Below are 24,580 nucleotides of genomic sequence, written 5' to 3' on the forward strand. Positions count from 1 at the left end.
ATGTATCGATTGTTAGGTTAGTTTTTTATTGTTTTCCTTGTAACCTCAATATCCCACGCAGGATCTTTTTGTTCAGGTATACTACAAGGACCCAATAATAACGGAAATACCGAACAGAGCTTTTGTGGTAAACCAGAGTCAGATCGACGATCTTTGTTCTATGCTCTAAGTTGTCCAAGTTTCTGGTCAACTTTGAATCCTCTATAAGTCGAATTGCTCTCTTCTGTATTGAGTCGAGCATCTTCGGAACCGAACCCCAAATGTGCGGGCAATAATCCAAGATGGGCGTATCTGGGCCTTGTAGAAGATTATAAGCTGTTGTAGAGCTTCTTGTTTCATTTTTCTCAATGTATCGATTGTTAGGTTATTTTTTTATTGTTTTCCTGGTAACCACAATATCCCACGCAGGATCTTTTTGTTCAGGTATACTACAAGGACCCAATAATAACGGAAATACCGAACAGAGCTTTTGTGGTAAACCAGAGTCAGATCGACGATCTTTGTTCTATGCTCTAAGTTGTCCAAGTTTCTGGTCAACTTTGAATCCTCTATAAGTCGAATTGCTCTCTTCTGTATTGAGTCGAGCATCTTCGGAACCGAACCCCAAATGTGCGGGCAATAATCCAAGATGGGCGTATCTGGGCCTTGTAGAAGATTATAAGCTGTTGTAGAGCTTCTTGTTTCATTTTTCTCAATGTATCGATTGTTAGGTTATTTTTTTATTGTTTTCCTGGTAACCACAATATCCCACGCAGGATCTTTTTGTTCAGGTATACTACAAGGACCCAATAATAACCGAAATACCGAACAGAGCTTTTGTGGTAAGCGTTTCTTCCGCGAAACGCAAAATAGAGCAACTCATTATCAGTATGGTGTTTGTGATATTGATGAGGCTTGTTTTGTTTTTTTTACAGGGATTTTTCTTCTTGCACTGCTTTGAACATTTTTCAAGTAGAGTGAACAACTCGCAGGGGTGGAATTTAGTTTTCTTTTCGACTAAATTTTAGTCAAAACCATTTAATAAAGCGCGGATTGTAATATAGGTTATATCATGATCTACAAAATTCGTAGTCTACTTTAACGATTTGTTGCTATTTCTATTAAACTATTTAAATAGAAAATTTATGTTTTAGAGAAAAAATCTAGTTACTTTTAGATTTAGATTGCATGCAAGTTCCTCCAAGGTTGTTGTTGTCTTTCTTAGCAGTATCTATCTTTTGTTTTCCTTCTTGAGAAAATTCTTAGTTCGTGTCTTATAATTCAAACATTATTTTTGCTTTCCATAGGTATATAGGCTTATATACAGACCATTTCAGTCCACAGCCTTAAAATTTCTCTCCATTTCTTTTGGTCCTTTTTCTCTTCAGCTCTGGATGTTTCTTTCTCTAAGATCTTCTTCCACCGCTACCCTCCAACGTTTTTTTGGTCTACCTCTTTCCCTCTTGTCCTTTGGTATCTTCCATGCAACTCGTTCCAAGAGTCTGTCTTCGTCCATTCGTTCTAAGTAATCTTTTTGTCTTTATAAACGCGCTGATTGATGCCTTATGAATTCCATGGTTTGATCTTCCTCCCATCCTAACTCCGTCTGCTTTCATCCAAAAATGTCCAATATTCGTTTAGTTTTATTCATCATTATACAAGTTTCACAACATTATCTTATAAATTCGAACTTTCTTGGATTGCATATCTCTTTGGATGTTAATATTCCTCTAAGACTCCTTGCATGACTGTTACTTTTGGTTATTTTTAGTTCGATTTTTTTTTCTCCTTGGGATTTATTATCTAGTAGTACATCCAAATACATGAAGTTTTCTACTTCTTCGAGTTCTATTAGCTTTCCATTATGTTTATGTACTTTACCAATTTTTTCTCTTACATCCACATTTATTTTTTATTTCCATTATTAAAGTGTAATCCTATGTCTTCTCCTGATTTTATTAGTTGTATTTTAGTTACTTCTAGCTTTCTTCTATTTCTTGCTATTAACGCCACACCATCAGCATAAGCTAAGCTCTGGTGACTTTTGTTAAATATCATGCTATTATTCACACTGTACATAATATACAACCAAATGAATTTTTCCATTCGATTTCCATACTCTTTTTTAAAATATTTTAAATGGATGATAGTGAATTTTAATAATAGCTTTTACTTCAAGTGGATAGAAATCTTAATGATCTTGACACCCTTTCGATCAAATGATTTTTATGACAAGTTACCGGATTTGATACATTGTTTGCTGAGAGTATCGTTGACTAGCTGACTCATCGGAATTTAGTTGTAATAATTTGAAGAAAATAATATACGGAGGCGGTCATTTACTGTAAAACAAATAATTTAATTAATTAATGTAGTATTTTTCCATAAGAAATTCAGCTCTAAAAAGTTTGATTTTTCTTAGGAAGACGTTCCTCAAAAAAATTGTACTTTTATTTATGGGTATTTTCATCTACAGTGACTAAAAATAATTATCTATGTTACGTCTGAAGTTATGCAAGCAAATTCATTGTTCTGAAAAATTCCATGGTAAAGAAATCGCAAAAGATGTTCTTTAAATTTTAAGATGGAAGATGTCATTGACACTAACAAAAAATTCAGTCCAGTCAATGATAATTATCCCTAGACTATATTTTACTACAAAGACTACGCTGGAGGTGCTTCTTTCCTGGTGATTAATGCCTTTCCTTTTCAGGGTGATAAATTTTTTATCGAAAATAAGTGCGATAAATCGATTAATTACAAGTAACTTGTGATCTATGAAGTTTTTTCCAGAAATTCGATACTTTTCTGGAGAGGAATTGTTGATTTTCAGGAAAAAAATCACTTTTTCAGACAGTTTCTCGCGAATAACTAAAAAAATATTCATTTAACAGAAAAAAATGAGGAGAGTTAAACTGAAGCTTAAGCTAAGCTGAAGTTAATTGGTATTTTCAAACGCCAGAATGGAAAATTTCTACAAACAATAACCAAAAATCAAAGCATTTTTCGGGAAAGCTTATAACATTACTCAATAAGTTATTCATCAATGTTATCTCCTTCAAGAGCAATTGCTTCTTCATTTGAAATGAATTTCTTACCGGCGACTATATTTTCAAGATCACCGAATAGCCAGTAGTCACTGGGGGACAGATCTGAACTATACTCTGGATGAGGAAGCAGTTAGAAGTGTAATTCGTTCAATTTAACCATCGTTGTCATCCATTTGTGAATCGATGCATTGTCTTGGTAAAGCTCGATTTTTGCATTTATGTGATCCAATAAATAATTCTATGTAATATTCGCTATTGATTGTCGTTCCCTTTTGGAAATAGCTGATGAACAATATTGCATATGCATCCCAAAATACTGAAGCCATAACCTTCCCAGCTGAGCATTGTGTCTTTGGACGCTTCAGACGTGTTTCATCAGCTGCAGTCCACTCAGATGTTTATCGTTTTGATTCCGGGGTGAAGTGATGGATCCATCAGATTTATCACGTGTAAACATGACCAAACACTGCTCTGAATCATCAACACCTTGTTGTTTTGGATCGACTATGAGTAAACGCGACAACCACTTTGATGGAAGCTTTTTCATAGTCAAATATGAACACACTGCCTTCTGATATATTGACGGCCTCAGCTATCTCACGCAATTTCATTTTACGATTAGATTTAACCAATTTGTGGACTTTTTTGATGTTCTCTGGAGTAACCACCTCAATCGGACGACCAGAACTTTCACCATCAACGCTGGCTGTACGACCACGTTTAATTTCAACCAACCAATAACAAATGGTTCTTTTCGATAGATCAGAGTCCGAATAACACTTTTGAAGCCATTACTGAGCTTATACATATTTTTTTTCATCAATAGGCAATGATAAATTAACTCAAGAAATTGTTTTGAAAATAACAAAACTAGCTTCACTTAAATGACTATTTCTGACTAATCGAAATGTCACGAAATTTGACACATAGTCTTTTGAAAGTTGGTACTTCGTAAACGTCATATAGGATTTGACAATGGCATCGCCATCTGTGTGTTAGTCACACGATTTATTGAGTGATTCATAAAACCTTTATTTTTATTTTTTACAAAAGTTCCTAGCATCAAAACTAAGGGAGTTATCGATTCCTTGTTATTTTTTAATGAAATTAAACTAGTACATAACCTCAAATTCAGTTTTTTTGTTAATTCAAACTGAAAGAGTTTTACGTAAAAGGTACATAAATGGTTGCATAAAGAAGAAAATATTGATTGTGGTGGTGATTAAAATGATAATTTGTTAAAACACTACTTCCAAAATTTCTCCACTTATGTGCAGCAATTCATTTCACACATTTCACAATATGTTCTACCTATAACGACACAAAGATATAAGTCAGTGCTGGTTCGGTAATATTAATTAGAAGAAAGTGATTACATAAACAAAACGAATTTGTTTGCCGCCTTAACTCGAAATATTACAATAATTTTTGCACATAGGAAAAAATTAATGGTATTAGGGATTAGACAACTCGACTTATAAACAGTGGAGGCTACTCAAAAAATCTAATATACTTGTAAAAATAATCTTCATTTATTTTTTAACGAGAGATTTTGTGTGGACCAACGATGTAGGGTTTTCAGAAAAAATTATTTGAGACATTTGACAGAGAATATTGGAAAAAGATATTTTGGGAAATGGGAAAAAGACACCATGAAACGAATGGTTTGATAATGAGTACAGAAAAAAGATTTTGGCTTGAAAAATTTCGTTGTCATGAAACAAGACAGAATGTGATGTAAATTGCGAAATACCAACTTTTGAAGAAATAAGAATTGATATAAAAACTTAATAAATGGAAAGCTACCACCAGACTTAATGAAATAGGGAGGGAAAAACCGCACAAGTATGTTTAACGATCCATTGAATACTGCATGGATTCAATAGACAATAAAATGGTGAAATGTCAACTTTTGCTTGGAACACATATTGAAATAAACTTATGGTAGTCAAAATGAAACAATTTTAAATCGAGTTTTAATAGTGCCTAATGAAAATCTGTAGAGATTTAGAGGGAAAAGAACGAGCTGTATTTAGAGTCGAGTAAGCTTCATAAAGAATAAAACATGATAAAAATAAGAAAAACTAAGGGCGTTCCAGAAAAAAGTAGTTGGACAAAGTAGAACTAGAGAAATTTTAAAATTGGAAAGCCTGAAATCAGGCGAAGTTCAGCTGTGTTCTTAACGATGCCAAAGTTCATAGTGGGCTTTAGAGCTGAGGAGTTCGATAGTGGATGGAAAATTTAGACGAACGTTCGACTGATCGAGAAAAATTTTTTCCATGTTTTTAGTTGAACCTTCAGGGGTACACCTAGTGTGACAGCCTAAAAAAGGCAATTTTTGGAATAAAAATAGTGAATCAATCGTCTTAAAATTTTGAAGGTATATTTATAAATGTTATGAGAACACACAGTAAAATTTTTGAAATAAAATATTAAATATTTTTGAAAAAAAGGTCCTCCACTACTGGAGTGATTGCAGCCTTCTCCGTTGATAAAACGTAACAAAAAAAATTCTTGTTAAACTAAAGCATATTTTCTTTACGATGACCCTCGGGCGAACAAAAAAATCAAAAATTGACGAATTGGCGGCATATTTAAAAAAAATGAATTTCTCCCAAAATTTTGGTCGTTTTTGGCCTGCCAAAATTCGATTTTTGATCAGATCAAAAAACTGGAGGGTCATCGTATGGAGAACTATTTGTCTCCGAGTAATCCCTCCAGCAAATTTGAAAAATGCTGTTTCGAGAAAAACGCGTTTAAAGATAAAATGATGGTATGTCCCGTAGCCAATGCAATTATCTAACTGCCTACTCTTTTAAATGGATGTAACCCAAAAACTATTCAAGATATCGATTTAAAATTTTAGTATGTTATTTTTAAAGATATAACCTATCGAAATATGAAAAAAAATCGATTTTTTTTAAATTTAACATGATATTAACGCTATATAACGCTATTAACTTTTGGGTGTTAAATTTTGGAAAAACTGCTAATGAAACGAGGTGCAAAGAAGTCCACCGAAGACTATTTTCTATCAGATGTATGAGGCTATAACAAGAAATCCACAGAAAATTGAAAAGTCACAGAATACGAGGGTTTCTACTAAAGTTTGAAATAGACAAATATTTATAATTGGTTATAGCTTTGTTGTTTTTCAAAAATATTTAATCAATTTCCATTCTGATTGAACATGTGATTTGAAAGCACCAATCGCTTCTTCAGGTGTAAAAAAACGTTGACCACACAATTTATTTTTGCTTTGAATAAGATACAATCATTGGGTGCCAAAAGGCGGTGGATACGGTCCATAATTTATTCACCACTGATGATTATACTTAGATCTCACTGTGGGTTCGTTAATATATAAAATTTCCGTGTTGGAGTGGCAATAACCAACGAAATACTGACTAAAAGCTTTTCCATTCCAAAAGGTAACTGCGTGATACGTAATATCGTTTCAAGGTGTAGTTTATCCTTACTTTTTCAAAATTGGTAACAGTAACAATCTAAAAATGAACAATGTGGTGAATTGTTAGCGTTATTTTGCAGTATCTCTTTTGAAAACGTGAAGGATAAGACGTTATTACAGCAAGATAATGCTGCCAACTATACTGCTGGTACGTTTCTTCGTTGGTCAACTAAGAAAGCCCAGCCTTATTTGGATGGAATGGTTAGTATAATCTACTAACATCTTAAAATTGTTCATAAACAACAATCTGTTATTGTTTATATAAAAGGACGTGTAAAAAAAGTAATATCTGTAAATATAGTTTTAAAAACGATTCATTTATAATGAATTGCATGCATGAGATTGAATAAATAAAAGCGTAGACAATAATTAACGCTTGTAAGTACCATTCTCCAAGTTAAACTTTCGTTTTTATTCTTATGTCTACAAGACTACCATACACACAGTGAAGTTATCGAGAAACACAACAAACACCTCTCTAAAATTTCTCTCGTGGCATTTTGTACGTCCGACGCGCATCGTCGAACATTTACTTTATTGAAATACGTTCAATCGAATCTAAATTGCGTGTGTTCGTTTTGTGGTGATTGTGACAAATTGAAGATGGTGTACATCAAGGATTACATTTTCTGCTTTAGTGTAAGTTTGTTACTTACAAAATTTCTATTTAAATATAAATGAAAAGATTATTTCTATTGAAAACTACACTTTTTCGACAACGGTTTGCCATTATATCGAAAAGTAATGGCATTCAGTTGTACTTACTATATAAAATTGAATTTTTTTATTTTAAAAGTAACAGAGAATTCGTTTATAATTTTCTTTATCAATTAAATTTGTTACGTATGCAACAACGTAATCTGAACTGAACTGCAAATGTATAAAATTAATTAAAAATTGAACAAAATTCTCAAAAACTGTTCTACTTATTGATTGGGATCATCCTGAATACGAGAACGGTCCCAGAAGTACCTGGCCTAATAAGGAAAACACAAAAATTTTTGGGAAAAATTTATTTCGACATCCTTTTTATAATAAGAATCATCAAAATAACCATACCTCGTCATTTTTAGAAAATCTTAGACCACCGAGTTATTTTTTTAAATCTGGGAACAGAAAATAATCCGAGGGGGCTAAATCTTGGGAATAGGATGCATGAGGTAGCAATTCAAACTTTATTTCATTAATTTTGGCCATTTCAATAACGGATTTGTTAGCTGGTGAATTTTCTTGATAAAACAACACTTTCTTATTAACCAAATGTGTCCGTTTTTGCTTGATTTCTTCGCTCAAATATTGCAATAAGTTTGCATAATAAACACCTTCTTCTTCTTCTTCTTCTTCTTCTTATTTTAAGACTGTGTCTTGTGTTTTCAAAGAGGCAGCCTAAGTTGTGACTGCGAGGACCAGCTCTCATACCAGCGCTTTGGTGGTCTTCCAGGCGGTCTACTTGTATTGGGTCTCTCTTCCTTTGCGATTTTCGCCAGTCGATCGTTGTTCATTCTATTGACATGAACTCTCCATGCTCTTCTTCTAGTTCTGGCCCATCTCACTATATCCGGAACGTTACACATTCTTCTGATTTCATTGCTCCTTATTCTGTCTCTTAGTGTTTTCCCTGTGATTGAACGTAATGTCTTCATCTCGGTTGTTCTAAGAATCCGTTTAGTAGTTGCAGTCTCCGCCCTCGTTTCTATGGCGTATGTCATTACTGGTCTGACACAAGTTTTATATATCCGTGTTTTGCTTTCGATACTTAAAAATTTATTCCTCCACATCACGGTTCGAAGGAATCCTGATATCCTAGATGCTGCTGTTGTTTGCGTTTTGACTTCTTGTTTCAAGTTCCTATTGCTCGTGATGTTAACCCCTAAATATTTAAAAGACTTAACCTGCTCTACACTTTTATTATAAATTGCCAGTTTGCATCTTCTTGGTTCTCTCGCTATTGTCAAGGATTGTGTCTTTTGTTTCGATATGATCATATTGAATTCTCCTACAACTGTTTCAAATATGTGTAGCAATTTTTGCAGATTATCCTCATCTTCAGATATCACAACCGCGTCATCAGCGCAGCAAACTATCTTAAACTCATGTTTTCCCATTCTGTATCCTCTGCCTGCCGTTTTGACTTTTTTTATGATTTCGTCCATTATAATGTTGAAGAGTATTGGGCTGAGACTATCTCCTTGTCTGATCCCTGTTGATACTGGCATTTTACTGGAGAGTTCGTTGTTTACTCTTACATATGTGCTATTTCCGTTGTTCATGTCCCGAATGATGTTTATTGTCCTTTGGTTTACGCCTCGTTTTTTTAGTAGCTCAATGACGTCATGTAATCTCACTCTGTCAAATGCTTTTGTTAAGTCTATGAAGCACATAAACGCGGTTTTATTGTACTCTATGGCCTTTTCGGCAATCTGTCTTAAGATGAATATAGCGTCTATGGTTGATCTATTTTTTCTAAATCCCTGTTGTTCTTCGCTCATGCCGCTACTTGAGATTTCTTCTGCAATAATTTTTGTTAGTAATTTTGAAGTCGTGCTTAGGAGGTTGATCCCTATATAATTATTTGGATCTTTCTTTTCCCCTTTTTTAAAGACGGGGATCGTTATGCTTACTTTCCATTCCTCTGGTACTTTTCTCTGGTCGTATATCTTGTTGAACATGACATGCATTTGGTCTATTAATTCATTGCCACCATATTTAAGAAGCTCGTTATTAATGTTATCCAGCCCTGGTGATTTCCTATTTTTCATCTTGCGCATTGTTGCTTCAATTTTGTCTTTTGATATTAATTGTTGTTGGATGTCTTCTCCTTCCTCAGATATATTTCCTTGTTTCTGTTCTGTGGATTGGTTTGTTATTATGTCACCGTAGAGCTCATGGAAATACCTTTCCCATTCTTTTAACGTTATTGTTTTCGTGTGGATGTATTCATTGATTGGTCTTTTGATGTTCCTTATCATATTCCAGATCTTTTTTTGTCCCCATATAAGTCGTTTTCCATGTCTGATGAGTATTTCTCCCAGAATTGTCTCTTAATCGTTTGTATTTCCATATTTGTCCTATTCCTCACGACTTTGTAATAATATAATAATAAACACCGTTAATAGTTTTTCCTTTTTCAACAAAAATAATGAAAATTATCCTACGCGCTTCCCATAAAACCGACGCCTGCAGATGTAACGATATTTGCCATCTTTGGAGCCGATTCTCCCTTTTCAGTTCATTCTTTTGATTTTTCTTTGTTTTCGGGCGTGAAGTGCTGGACCCGCGTTTTATCCATGGTTACGAAACGACGCAAAAATTCTGTGAAGCATTGTCAAACACTCGATGGAAACATCTGTAGTTGTTCCATTGTGAGTCAACGCGGCACACATCTTGCGCACAGCTTTCTCATGTCCAGATTTACTGTTAATATGCGATGTACGTCCCTTTTTGAAATGCCTACTATGTTTGCTAGCTCGCGCACTTCCAGTCCACGATCATCCAGTGGATTTTTTTCAACATTTCTGGAGTCGTCACCTCATTTGGTCTCGTCGAAACTTTGCTACCCAATATTTAACTGTTGATAACGAAGAAACAGTCTCACCCAGAGTAGAACCTACTTCTGGGTTGGACTAAGGTCTTCCAAATAAAAGTATTGTGTCATTTTTTTCGATGTTGACAAATTCACTGCAAACGTTTACTATTGATAGCTTCCAAGCAAATACTAAACAACGTGGCGTCTCCAAACTCAAAAAATACGCTTTCTGTACTTTTTTATTGCAGTGTTAATTTTCAAGCAACTACCGCCATCTCTAGGTCAAGCCAGGTACTTCCGAAGCCTTCCACGTGCTCCTCCTAATTTGCAATTTTTGTCCAATCAAATATTTCTTTTTTCATAAATTTTTTTCCATATGCTTATCTCTAATTTCATTTCTTGATACCAGATAATTTTTAGGTTATATTTATTTAACAATGTTTTCAAGTGACTCCAAACGATATGATATATAGAACTCGTGTCAGGAGATCGCGGGAGCTGTTCGATAAATCGACTCTTTCAGATATATTTTTCGGGAAAGCTCAGTTTTGAATGCACATGAATTTCATGAGAGACATTCCTCACATAACAAAATAAATATTTCTATTAGAAAATTGTGAAATACTACGATAAAATCGGTCATATTTTGAAATATTAACAAACCAAAATGTATGGAACTCACTTTGTATATAGCGGGAAGGATAATCACCTTATTACATATACATCTGTCGATAATACAATACACAATTCTTGTTACGAAATGAAGAAAGTAGTGAAAGTGTAAACATATTTATAAATTCCTTATTAAATAGGATGTAGAAACAGTACTGAAATCTTGCTGTAATTCAACGAATTTTAAACGTATATTTGTAAAACTTTTTGGCATATTAATTAAAGTAGGACTAATAATATCAATTCAGTTTATTATCAACAATAATAGTCCTGATGATTTTTTTCGCAACATTAATATTTCCCAATTTTAACAATATGAAAATATGTCAGTTTCTTCTCGAATTCGAGGTCCAGGAATTTAAAAATACACGTTTTTCCTATTCGCGAAATTATAACGACCTTCAGCGAAGGCCCCAAGAATTCTCGGAGTGCAAATGTGATTATTTCCTTCGGGAATAATCACTTGGGCTATCTTAGGTGGATCACCAAATTCTAACAGTGATAACATGAGAATGGGGCCGGAAAATTGGTCAAAAAAATTGCAAAAATCTGCTTTTTGCCAATAACTGCCGAACTATGGCACTTAGGGGGTTCTTTTTGGGCTGAAAATAGAGATCAGTTCATTATCTATCAATGAAAAGATCAGAACGTGGCCTTTTAGAAAGTAACATTCTCGAACGGACAAAAATCGTGGGTGAAGAGAAAATAATGTTCGAAAAAAAGTTCAGTTTTCACTCTAGTCCACGGTTTTTAAATTTTCTAGAAAACTACGGAGAAAAAAAAGAAAAGAGGTACTAAAAAGGTTTCCAATGATGTGCATTTGCGGCGATCTGATGATTAATTATTTTTTATTTCCTTAAAGACCCCAGGATTTTTAAAAACTCCAAAAATCCAAGAAAAAACGACCTTAAAACATATCTTGTTTGTTAATATACCCGGATGTTACGAAATTAATTTTTCTGAACACCTTTCAAAGCCTCAGAATCAAAAAAGATTCAACTGAATAACAATTATTAACAAAACTTGGCTGAATTGGATAATAGTCGAAAAATATCGAGGAGAGAGAGAGTTATTGAACAATTTGACCACCTGCTTCTACGAGAACGCGTGGAGCGAGCCCTTCTGCATCCCGGCAGCGCGCCAAATGCGGGATGCGTTTGGGGTTTGTTATCTCGACGAAGTTGTTTCGACAATTTTTGTAGATAATGATTTAATCTTGATTTTTAGCCCAAAAAGTTATTGGCAAAAAGCAGATTTTTGCAATTTTTTGGCCAATAACATTCTCATGTTATCACTGTTAGGATTTGGTGATCGAACTGAGATAGCCTAAGTGATTATTGACGAAGGAAATAATCACATTTGCACCCCGAGAATTGTTAAGAAATGGGGCCGTTATAATTTCGCGAATAGGAGGAACGTGGTGGCCCCATCTACAATTGGTCTTTACACTTCAAAACATCGAAATCAGTTTTTAAAGTCCTAAGCCTCGAAGTCGAGAAGACATATTTTCACATTGTTAAAATTGGGGATTTTCGAGCCCCTGTTTTCTCGAAAAATATTAATGTTGCGAAAAAAGTCATCAGGACTATTCTTGTAGATAATGAACTGATGTTCATTTCAAGCCCAAAAAGAACTATCTAACTGCCATATTACGGCAGTTATTGGCGAAAAACGGGTTATAGGAACTTTTGAGCCATTTTCCCGGTGCCTTCCACATGTTTTTTCTGGTAAATAATTTGACGGTTGAAAGTACCCATCAATAACTGCCAATTAAAAAAATCAATCCCTGGTAAAATCGCAAAAGGTATTTTGCGATCTTTATTTACTGTACTAATACTTTTATGGCTCTTTCGACCGCTCGATAGGGAGGAGAACTTAAACGTACCACAAGCTTTTATTGGCTAAACCTTATTGTTAATTTGCGATTAATCTATACGTTATAAACATGTGATTGTTTGGTGCACTTAAAGCAGTGATATAACACGCATGCGAATGTTTTGAAAGACACGGTATTGAGTCTTTTAACATTATCATCAATACGGTTTTCTCATAGTAGAACACTCGAAAATCTTCTGGTCCATGAACTGAGGGTATAGAGAAAAATGGGAAATCAACAGCAATCGCGCTGGACATATCGAAGGCTTTTGATAATGGCATACTTTTAGGATAATCGTATGGCATACCTTTAGGAGATTTGAATACATAAAAGAGCAATTAGACTTAATGGTAATCCAGACAGCTCAAAGCATAGAAGAAATGTCTATTTTACCGATATTACCACGGCAGATGATCTCCCGAGCTGAGACGTCCAGAACGTCAATTTATCGTAACTTCTTCATTTGGAGAAGTGCAAGCCTATGAAATCACGTCTTACCCGAAGCTACAGCCTACACAACTTCAAGACTAATATCCACAGATATATCCAAACGGCAGACACCACTCGAACTAAATATTTGCGTTAAAATAGAAACATGATATTGCGAGGGAAGTCGGTTTGTTAGCGTAGACTTTACACATAACCCCACAGAAAAAAGTCCATAGATGTTCAATCATCATTGAGTAGAGTACGAACTTGTGGTAGAGATCTATTGGACGTGAGTGAAGTTGTTACGTCTTGCTGGAACCATGTTCTTTAGTTATAAATTTTGGAGTTCATTAGTCTAACATTTGTACATAACGCTCTGTAACTTTACTGTAACTGTGCGACCTCTTTCATTTTCCAAAAAAGTAAGTGCCTATAGTCCCTTTTGGCGAATGTAAGGAGTGGTGTTGCACTCCAATAGTGACAATTTTGCTTGTTGTCGTGTCCATTAAGATGAGCTTCATCCGAAAACAAGAGTTGGTAAGAGCTCAATCATCTACTTTACAAAACCAAATCTATAACTAGCATCCTGAGGCTTCAATTCTTCCATCAAATGATTTTTTAAGAGTACAAGCATAAATCTTTGTGTAAGATGCAAAATAATGGTGATCTATACACGTTTAAAGCAACAACACGCTTCCGAATAGACAACTCAGGTTCGTGACGAATAGACCAAAGACTGTCTACGCTTTGGACCGTTCTAGAAGACCTTGGATGCCCGGATTTTGGTTTTTCCATTGTTCATCTGGTCTCTTCGAACTACTCAACCTGTTTTCTCATTTTCTATACGCCTTACTCTCGAATTGCCGTTTATGTGAAACAACGCACGGTTCACTCCCGAGAAACACTACATAGCGAGTCAATTCCCAAGGGCCAAAGACGAAATAAACATGATCTACGACCAATGTCTAAAGTTTAGGGGTAATGATAATCCAATTAAAAATATTTAAAAAAAATTACTTCACATAAGTTGTTGCATAAATTTGTTGGTAAATAATTTCAATTCATTACTTCACAAAAATTTGATAATACTAATTTTGATTTCGAGATCTTCATTCATTAAACAAATTTGCATTGAGTAATTCACACATAAAGCAATTTTTGGATTTCACAAACGTGTTAATCCACTCACCTTAATAGTCGAGGTCGCAATTAATGATATAGTAGAAAATATGTCGAAATATTTATATTTTGAAGATAAAATAATAATAATTTTATTATACGATGAATGTTCTAATCTGTACAAAAGAAGACTAGAACTTTAACGAACCGAAAGACTTCCCATTCACAAAAACAAACTAAAGAGCTTCCTTTAAGATGTTTTCCCAGTAGATGGAGCCAAATTCTGAAGCTGTTTTTACTTGAACTTAGCCATTACACTTTTTATGATCCTGGAGACATGTAAGCACTCGACTTCGTGAAAGGAATCACTTTCTTCGTGAGCAGGTTTTACTCCAGATTCCAATCAGTTGACTCAAGTAAATGGATTACCCGTTTGATATTTGCTGTTCCATCAGAAAAGCCCATCGCCCGGTCAGGGCTCCCCACATTTATCAAGCCAGGCAATGATATTTTCGTAAGCGGCAATCGAACATTGAAAATGGATGGTCGCACGAAGAGAAGCTGCAACCGAGGAGGTAGCCTGCTAAGTTGATAACCATGCCAAATACGATCAAAAGAACCCTAATGTCTTCTCACCATTTGCCAGCGTGTCTTGACATCGGGGTTCGTATTTTCTTAAATGACAATTGAAGCGACAATTATCTATTATTTCAGTTTGAATATCCGTACAAAGGGAAGCAATGTCCTAAGAAGTGGACAGCTAACTTAACTATCAATGTAAATGAAATGAAAATGAAATATTAGATCCCTCTAAACAATGAGTGTAACAAAGCACATAGATAATTGCCGCTTGATTTGCCATTCACGGAAATATCATTGCTGATTTCGGGGCTCGTTGGCATCTGGGGTAAAACAAAAAGGCAATTATCTATATAATTATAGGGGGTGGCTTGATACTAAAGTTAGCGAGCGACCCCATTATTTTTTAAAATAATTAGCGGAAATTTCACGGCAAAAAACGGCAGTTTTTGAGCTTGTCAGAATTTATTTTTGGTCTGCTAACTTGACAGACCTGAAGTTATGGCATCAGCTGTGGTCATCGATAACAAGGGTGTGTTAACCGTTAACCCCATAACCAATTCACTAGTTTTTCGGAACTTACTGCGTACGTTACCAGGTGGTCTACATTCCACTTTCTACACTGACCTGTTGGAGATACAATTTTTTGAATATACGGCAAAAAATATCGACTGGTTTAGCAGCTTGTATCAGCTTTTAGATTACGTTAAACACCAATCGTTGAATTTTGTCACTCCGTTATCCCAAAATGTCATAATCAAATTTCAACCAGTTTGGTTATTTCAACGTTTCGCACTTTTTCGTGTGAACAACACTGGTGGTAGCACAACTCAGAGTAGCTTAAAGAACTTGCTGGTGAGGTAGATAGATGAATATAAAGTTACAATCTATTGTACATTATTTAGAACTCCATTTATTCAAACCTCAAACTTTTTTCCATGATTTATTTCCTTGTAATATACGAGTGCCATCTTTTTTCAACCTCCGATCGCTCCGTGCAGACGCTATGCGGGCAGAAGAGAGCGGGCATGCGCTGTAGGCAACTGCGAAGCTCTCGCACTACACACTCAGCCATTGTTGACATTCGGGTGTCAGTCGGCGTTGTGATACAGCCATGTGATTCGTTTTCTAAAGGCTGAAGACCATATTTCTGCAGAAATCCATCGGAGAATGAGTCGTGTATATAGGAAAAATTTTTTTTGAAGAGGGTATTGAAAAGCTTGTCCACAGATATGACAAATTTCCAATCTCTTCGGTGATTATGTGTACCAATGTTTTGGTAATAAAATTATTGTTTTTCATGAACTTTTTTTCTATTTATAGCCTATCGGAAGTTGAAAAAAAAACGGTCCTCGTAATATATTTTTCTATTTTACAGTACTTCTTCATCTTCCTGTAGAAGGCAATGAACACAGCGGGAACAATAACAAAAAAAGTGAAATATCCAAACGCAGATCACAGAATCAAATACAAAACTGACGTTGTAAAACCGAAATTAAGAGAAGTATTCACGCCAATTTACAATACGACACCACATTGTTGTAAACAAAATATTCAATATAAAATATCCGACAGATATAATAAAAAAACTGATACGGAAAAAGATAAAACCGATCAATTGGACTACTTAAAAAACAACTTATGCATCAAATCTTGTATAAACAACAAAGATTTGCCGAGATTTCAAATGAAGAAAGTTAGTATAAGAAATTATACACCGAAAATATTGAATCATGAGATTAATATGGGTATGTGGATGTAGTGGAATGCTGAACACATATATTTAGGAACTAGATTAAGTTTAACGTGCCAAAAATTTGTGATAAACTTGATACAGAAGTAAGTATGAAAATTTTACAATCAGATTTTGATGTACTCTAACTGTATATATATACAAATTGTAATGCTATGCAAAAAAACGAGTAGTACGTTGGGTATTGAAACGAACGTGTCGAAAAATAATCAATCTCAAATTTCTCATTAAATTACAAAAAATTCCTACTGAGGGTAATAAATTGGGCAATAGACCTATGGGGACAATTCTCTATCTCGAACGCGTGTTTTTGAGTGGTGTAAGCGCTTTAGTGAAGGCCGAAAAAGCTCTGAATATGACCAACGCCCAAGTCGACTTGTGACTGTTTCAAGTCCGGAAACAGTGACCAAAATCAATAAATCATACATGCAAATCGCCGATTGAGAATCCGGATGCTTGCCGAGGCTGTAAACGCCGATAAAGAAACGGTTAGAAAAAGTTTATACATGACAAAAGTCTGTGCGAAGTTGGTGCAAAAAAATCTGACTCCTGACCAAAAGCTCTTGGTCAACGGGTCTGCTCAGATTTCCTTGAAAGGTTAGAAAAAGATCTGCTTGAAAGGGACCCAATTTGAGTCGATCGAAGCGATAAAACAAAAAACGGCAGAGCTCTTAAAGGCACTCACCAAAGAAGACTTCCAGCACTGCTTTGACCAATGGAAAAAATATTTTTTATAATAAAACTCTTATTCGTAACCAGTCTCTTTATTTAATAGCCAGACCTCGTACTTATTGATCTGACATATACAAATTATTGTAATTAGTCTTTGATTTATCAAACTTACCTATAAAAGAAAAATTATTTTTAATATCTCTTCAATATAAGATAAAAACGAAAATCGGATAGGTCAGTCGTTTAAGCCCGAAGAAATTTGGCTCTGGAGGTCTAAATAACTTGGAAATCACTAGTTCAGGTATACAGGTGCAATAGGTATGCCGTTTGTTCAATTTTTATCATTCAAATGAGCTCTTTTTGCATTAATTTAAACACTACTTTTCCGAAATGAAATAATAATTAGAGCAATTAGTTGTAAGAAAGTAAAACTGTTTAAAAAATAGCGAAGACAAGTTCGCCGACCTAGGAGATTAATGAACTGTTTTTTTTTGGTAAATACATGATTTTTCTGATCCATTATCTTTAAAAAAAGTACAGTTTACTTGAGAATAGAAAGATAGAGATTCCAAAAAACGAGCATATTTGAAAAAGAAATAACTTTTCTATAAAAACAACCCGCACACACTTTAAATTAGTTAACCATGTATAATAGTCTCCATATCTAAACTAAACATTTTCATCTCACCCCAAAGAAATCTTTCAAGGGAAATTCGAAAATTATTTTAATTGGAAAGGTTAAAAGAGTTGAAGATAAAACTAAATTTGAAGTACCAAATTTAATACTTGACTTCTGAAGCCTTTCCATTCGTTTATATTTTCTAGAAGGAATCGAAATGTCGGCTTTAGCAGCTATAGGACAAGTAGCGAATTTTGCAATTGGGATTACCACGAATCCTTTGACGATATTAGGCTTAGTGCCTGTTTTTGCTGCAGGCATAGCATTCATGAGATATTTAGCTATAGACCCTGAAGTACATCCAACAAATACTATGCACGTAAGTAATTTTTTTGTTTTTGCGAAAAATGTGTAGAAAAGTCAGATAATTATCAGTTTACTTTCTCTATTTTCTCGGACTAGTTTTTTCGGGTTCAACCTGAAGCCTAATTGCCACTCTTTCATGTGACTGCATGTCTTGGTATTCCTCTGCTTTTAGTCTTCTGTGGGATCTACTTCACAATTTTTTTGGTAATTTTTCCTCCCTCTTCTTCTACACGTGCCAGTACCAAATCAACTTCTTTCCCTCATTATGTTCTATAATTGTTTCTTTCAAGTTAATTTGCCATTTTATAGTGTCATTTCTGACCCAATCTAAGCTTGACCTTCCAGCTCTAAATCTTCTTCGTATTTAACTCATATCTGGTTAGGAAGAGAAGGAAAAACCAAAACAAATGGTACGCGGAGGTACAAGGAGTTTAGGACTGGACGGTGGTAGCTACCACCAAGAAAAAGTATTTTTCAAACATATATGAGTTAATATCCTGGTGATATTCACCAGTTTTCGATAAGGAAACAAATTTAAGTGTAGTTAAAATTTGAGCTCACTTCAATTAAGATAATGATTTTAATTTGGCGCGAGTATGATCATAGTTTATGAGATCTTGGATCTTGAAATAGTGTGCACTCTTTGAGGTATGTACTGCTTGAAAGTTTCCATTGGAGCTAAGATGTATGAATGGTTGCGAGTATGACTATTGGATGGTGGCCTACCCCATAGTTTCGATCCTCAGGAGTATTGTGTATATACAAAGGTCATTAATAGTTGATTATTTTTTTTATTGAAGATCAGGCCTCAATACGACTTCATAATAATCGGAGGAGGTTCAGCTGGTGCCGTAGTCGCTTCCAGACTATCCGAAATCTCAAACTGGACGGTTTTACTCATCGAAGCAGGTGGTAACGAAAATGAAGTTTCCGATATACCAACTTTAAGTGGATATCTGCAAATGTCGGAAATGGATTGGATGTACCAGACTTCCCCTCCGGTGGATTCACCTTATTGTTTAGCGATGCTAGGGGATCGGTGTAATTGGCCAAGGGGTAAAGTATGTAATTACTTTTCTGTACTTAATGTATCAGAATAATGCTAAATAAGCACTAAAATAAACCCATGGATGTTAGAAATGTAGAAAGATAGTAAAAAGCTGCAATTAGATATATCATATCTGTCTTAAAGATGTTCTACGTCAAAGATGTCCAAAAAGTGCATCAATGAAATACTAAAAACCAAGAACTATCTAGACCAATGATCGTGCAAGTTTTATATAATTTCCACATGATGGACAATCTAGTAAATCCATCCAGTTCAAGTAGAAATGTTGATATAGATCCACGACTGCAATATAATGAAACTATCGATGATAATATTTCCCAAGATCCAAATAATTTGAGACATATTTGTATTTCCGATGAAGCTACATTCTATTTAAATGGTCATGTCAATCGACAAGATATTTGTCTGACCAAAACCCTCGATAGATATTCAGTTTTCAAATAAATTAAATGTTTGGTTAGTGGATCATCCTTTCTTTATCGGGAGAAACCTGTTAACCTGGCAAAAATAATCTATGCAATTCATTGGGGATTTTATTTTTCAGCTGGATAGAGCTCAACCTCAATTTGCTGATAGAGTTCGAATTTTTTAAATTTATTCGTATCCGAGAAGTTTCATTGAATGGCCACCAAGGGGTTATTTTAATCTATTGGATCAACTTGTGATAAAAGACTTAGTATACACAGGACAAAAATCATCTCACACACAAAAATCAAATATTTTTATCAAAAACTTTTTTTAGACGCGGCCATATGAAAGTTGTTCGTTCTGTATTTCACATACCGAAAGTTGCGTTTTGAGTGTTCCATGTAGTAAAAGTGACAGTTCAAAAACACTTTCGGGACACTCTGGAGTGACTCTAGCCACTTTGTTGACAGTTGACATTTTCACTTCCATGATTCTGCATAACCTTAATTTTTTTATTTTCTGAAATTATTTGTTTTACCCGATGTTTTGTCTAAATTAATTAAAGATGATGAAAAAGAAAACATTGCAAATATCATTAAGTACATTATATTGTTCAATAAATAAAATGTTTATAATTCTCTATTATTTATTTTCTTTCCTCAGTGTAATTGAAAAAGTTTTGGATCTTATGCGTCGTCTGTTACTCGCCTCGCTTCGCTCGTCTCGCAATTTTCATACTCGTCCAGCAAAGTCCTTGGCATACAAATAACTATTATTGACAATATTTTCAATTTTTTATACATTCTAGGTACTTGGAGGTTCAAGTGTCTTGAACGCCATGATTTACATCAGAGGAAATAGTCGCGATTACGATTATTGGGAAGAACAAGGCAATCCTGGATGGTCTTATAAAAAAGTTTTGCCATATTTTTTAAAATCTGAAGACAATAGAAATCCGTATTTGTTAAAAACACCGTATCATAAATCGGGAGGTTACTTGAGTGTACAAGAATCCCCTTGGAGGACTCCCCTATCGATAGCTTTCCTTCAAGCCGGAATGGAATTAGGTTACCAGAACAGAGATTGCAATGGAGAGATTCAAACTGGCTTTATGCTAGCACAAGGTGAGTTAAAGTGATGAAATTATGGGAAACTTTCCGACCAAAAGGTTACCAACGACAACTAGAGCTTTGAGGAAGGCAGATAGATCAGGTTTTCATTAGTGAAGACCCTGATCCTCTAGAAGGCGAGAGGTTACTATAGAATAAAGATCAATAAACAGTTGGGAGACTAGTACAAATCAATGATGCAGAAGATATCAATTCCATGGATTTCAAATTTTATTACTTGTCCTGATGTTATTAAAGACATTATTGTCACCTAATTCCATTTTCAGGTACTATTCGGAGAGGTTCGAGATGCTCGACAGCCAAAGCGTTCCTAAGACCTGTTCGAAACAGATCGAATCTTCACATTGCCATGTTAGCTCAAGTAACAAAAATAAAAATAAATCCGAAAACTAAAGAAGCTTATGCTGTAAAATTGGTAAGGAATAATAGACCACAAACGGTTAGAGCTAGAAGGGAAATTATATTGAGTGCTGGTGCCATTGGAAGTCCTCATATCTTGATGCTGTCTGGTGTAGGTGAGGTTTTCATTTATTTAGCATTCGATTGATTCCTAATTAGATACTATTCCTCAAACCAAGTATTTTCAACATTTATTTCGAGTCTGGCAATACCGCGAAATTTGAAATTTGACTGATGACTTAACTCAAATGTTATCCTCTGGGTTAGGACGCACTGTATAATCAAAATTGATATAATTATGTATAGGGATCCTTAATACAATCATAGTTTAAAGAATATTAATATTTCAGGACCAAAGGAGCATTTAGAATCCTTCAATATACCCGTATTAAGCGACTTGAAAGTTGGACATAATCTACAAGACCACATCGGGTTAGGTGGTTTGACTTTTATAATTGATGATCCGCTTACTGTTAATAGGAAACGTTATCAAACAATGCAGGTCGCTTTGGAATATATAATCAACGAAAAAGGACCTTTAACGTCAATAGGAGGTGTAGAAGGTAATGCAAGTATAAATTTGATTGGTTTCCCTTTAACTTCATTTGCTTATTATTCTTCAACTGTGAATGTTTTCGTTTCGTGTTTATGATTATAGTTTAGTCCCAGTTAGCCTTAAGAAACGTGAAGTCGTGCTGTTATTTATACTGTTTAGACCAAGACATCTTTTTGTGAAGTTAGTTCTTGCAAATTCAGACTTTGAGTTTGAATTGGATAACAACAAGCAACTATCGATTGAAACTCTTCCCAAGTCTTCCTAGTCTAGGTAATAGTAATTTATTATAGGCGCCAAATTAAGAATACTTCGACGTACAAAGTGAAAAAATATGCATCAACCAACAGCTTTGACGACAGAAAACGTTTAGGGTGGCCTCGAAAAACCACAACCGCTGAAGATTAAGGTAAAACACAGCGGAGGCTCAGTGATGGTTGGGGGATGTTTTGAAATTGAAGAGATTTTGAAGAAGGAAGGCTATTGAAAATATTGTAGTACTCATTTGATTCGTAAAAAATGCTTAATCTAGCATAACAACAATCCCAAGCATCCTCGAAGCTGTGCAACTGCCACTGTTTTTATTTGTTTTGTACCACTCAAACTATATGGTGGGCAAAAACTTTTGACCGGTAGTGCCCCTGAAGGGCAATAAGGTCAACGAAAATGCAGACGAAATAACTGTATTAATGCAATTAGTTAGATTTGCTACCAAAAATTATAATAGTTTGATAAAAATATTCTGTTTCAGGTTTGGCTTTTGTCAATACGAAATACGCTCCAAAATCCGGTCTATGGCCGGACGTGCAGTTCCATTTCGCTCCTAGCAGTATAAACTCGGACCCGGATCAAATTAGAAAAATCACAGGACTACGAGATAGCATTTACAATACCGTTTATAAGCCTTTAAGAAATGCGGAAACTTGGACGATATTACCGCTTCTTCTGCGACCGAAAAGTACTGGATGGATTAAATTAAAATCTAAAGATCCCATGGTGTATCCAGATATAAATCCGAATTATTTCACACATAAAGAAGATGTGAACGTATTGATAGAAGGCATAAGGATAGCACTAAACGTATCTGCTACCAAAGCGTTCCAAAGATTCAATTCCAGACCACATCAAATTCCTTTTCCAGGTAATGGAAAGATCTGATAATTTTTTTTTAAATTTGATATAATATTTGGTATTTGTATGGTTACTGTTTACACCCCAACTACACTAACACTCACAATTACACTGTTTGACTCGCGTTTCGATGAGTTATCATCTTCAGGGAATGGAGATCTGGATAAGAGCTTAATGAACCCCATGAAATCAACACCATTATTTCAAAACAATAAAAAGTGTACATTTCTTTTTCTGTAGAAGATATGCAATGCTTCTTTTGAAGAAGCATTCAGTAGGAATCAAATATGATACGTTATCTATTGTTTTAGCTTGTGGTCAATACGCTTTCGATACTGACGAATATTGGGAATGTGCTTTACGTCATTTCACCTTTACCATATACCATCCGACGTCAACTTGTAAAATGGGACCATCTACGGATCCTGATGCCGTGGTAGATCCACGATTGAAAGTATACGGGATCAAGAAACTGAGAGTTGTTGATGCTTCTATAATGCCGACTATAGTAAGCGGTAATACAAATGCTCCAACAATTATGATTGGAGAGAAAGCTTCTGATATGATCAAGGAAGATTGGGGGATTGAAATTCAGTAGTTATTATGAATTTTGATTTATTTCATTCAATTTTTTGTATAGATGTTCATATTTGTTAGATATATTTCTCCATAGTAAATAACTAGTCATATTTTTGTAAATTATTTAAGATCTAATTTATTAATAAATATAAAGATATATGGAAAATATAAATCCAAATAAAGAGCATGTAATGAAATGTCTAGACTCATTTTTTGGCTACTTTGAACCCCGGTTCACCAGGTTAGCACCTAAATAAAACTTTGGACTGGCAACTTTTTTTATAGCCACTTCGAATGATCACAAAAGTACAAAGTTTTGTACTTCAGTCAAAAACTAATGACGAGATAATATTTTCATAAATTAGTAACATTATCCTTGCCAGGATCAGCAGGATTGTACATAAGTAAATCTTCAGACACTTTGAATGATCAAAAAAGAAGAAAATTTTGGAAATCAGTCAAAAACTAATGACGATTCAATATTTTAATAAATTAGTATCATTATCCTTGTCAGAATCATCAGGATTGTACGTAACTAAATTTTAAGACTCGAATTTGTTTTTCAGCCATATTGACAGATCAGAAAAGTAGAAAATTTGGTAATTCAGTCAAAAACTAATGACGATTCAATATTTTAATAAATTAGTATCATTATCCTTGTCAGAATCATCAGGATTGTACGTAACTAAATTTTAAAACCCGAGTTTGTTTTTCAGCCAAATTGAATGATCAGAAAAGTAGAAAATTTTGTAAATCAGTCAAAAACTAATGATGATTCAATATTTTCATAAATTAGTAACATTATCCTTGTCAATCAGCAGGATAGTACATAAGTAAATCTTCAGACTCGAGTTTGTTTTTCAGCCACTTTGAATGATCAAAAAAGAAGAAAATTTTGTAAATTAGTAAAAAACTAATGACGACACAATATTTTAATAAATTAGTATCATTATCCTTGCCAGAATCATCAGAATTGTACGTAACTAAATCTTAAAACTCGAGTTTGTTTTCCAGACATTTTGAATGATCAGAAAAGTAGAAAATTTTGTAAATCAGTCAAAAACTAATGACGACACAATATTTTAATAAATTAGTATCATTATCCTTGCCAGAATCATCAGAATTGTACGTAACTAAATTTTAAAACCCGAGTTTGTTTTTCAGCCAAATTGAATGATCAGAAAAGTAGAAAATTTTGTAAA

The 24,580-nt window shown here is 34.5% G+C and overlaps 2 protein-coding genes across 2 annotated transcripts in view; one reads left to right on the forward strand and one right to left on the reverse strand.

Moving 5' to 3' along the window:
* Window positions 1-24,580, reverse strand: part of LOC130449307 (flotillin-2) — a 302,572-nt gene that overhangs the window by 162,541 nt on the left and 115,451 nt on the right. The gene's annotated exons all lie outside the window — the stretch shown is intronic.
* On the forward strand, window positions 6,856-23,575 carry LOC130449269 (glucose dehydrogenase [FAD, quinone]). The gene is made up of 9 exons (XM_056786982.1): window positions 6,856-7,137; window positions 16,078-16,538; window positions 17,950-18,122; window positions 18,910-19,170; window positions 20,395-20,710; window positions 20,983-21,231; window positions 21,466-21,678; window positions 22,420-22,809; window positions 23,111-23,575. The coding sequence occupies exons 3-9, from the start codon at window positions 17,961-17,963 to the stop codon at window positions 23,395-23,397; spliced, it is 1,878 nt and encodes a 625-aa protein (XP_056642960.1). The 5' UTR covers window positions 6,856-7,137; window positions 16,078-16,538; window positions 17,950-17,960; the 3' UTR covers window positions 23,398-23,575.

This window comes from Diorhabda sublineata, chromosome 1 (assembly GCF_026230105.1).
Source record: "Diorhabda sublineata isolate icDioSubl1.1 chromosome 1, icDioSubl1.1, whole genome shotgun sequence".
NCBI lineage: Eukaryota > Metazoa > Arthropoda > Insecta > Coleoptera > Chrysomelidae > Diorhabda > Diorhabda sublineata.

Excerpts from the sequence above, each read along its gene's own strand:
- LOC130449269 (XM_056786982.1), top strand. The coding sequence starts at position 17,961 with ATGTCGGCTTTAGCAGCTATAGGACAAGTAGCGAATTTTGCAATTGGG. Across the intron at positions 19,171-20,394 it reads GTAATTGGCCAAGGGGTAAA|GTACTTGGAGGTTCAAGTGT; the intron begins GTATGTAATTAC and ends TATACATTCTAG. Across the intron at positions 20,711-20,982 it reads TGGCTTTATGCTAGCACAAG|GTACTATTCGGAGAGGTTCG; the intron begins GTGAGTTAAAGT and ends TTCCATTTTCAG.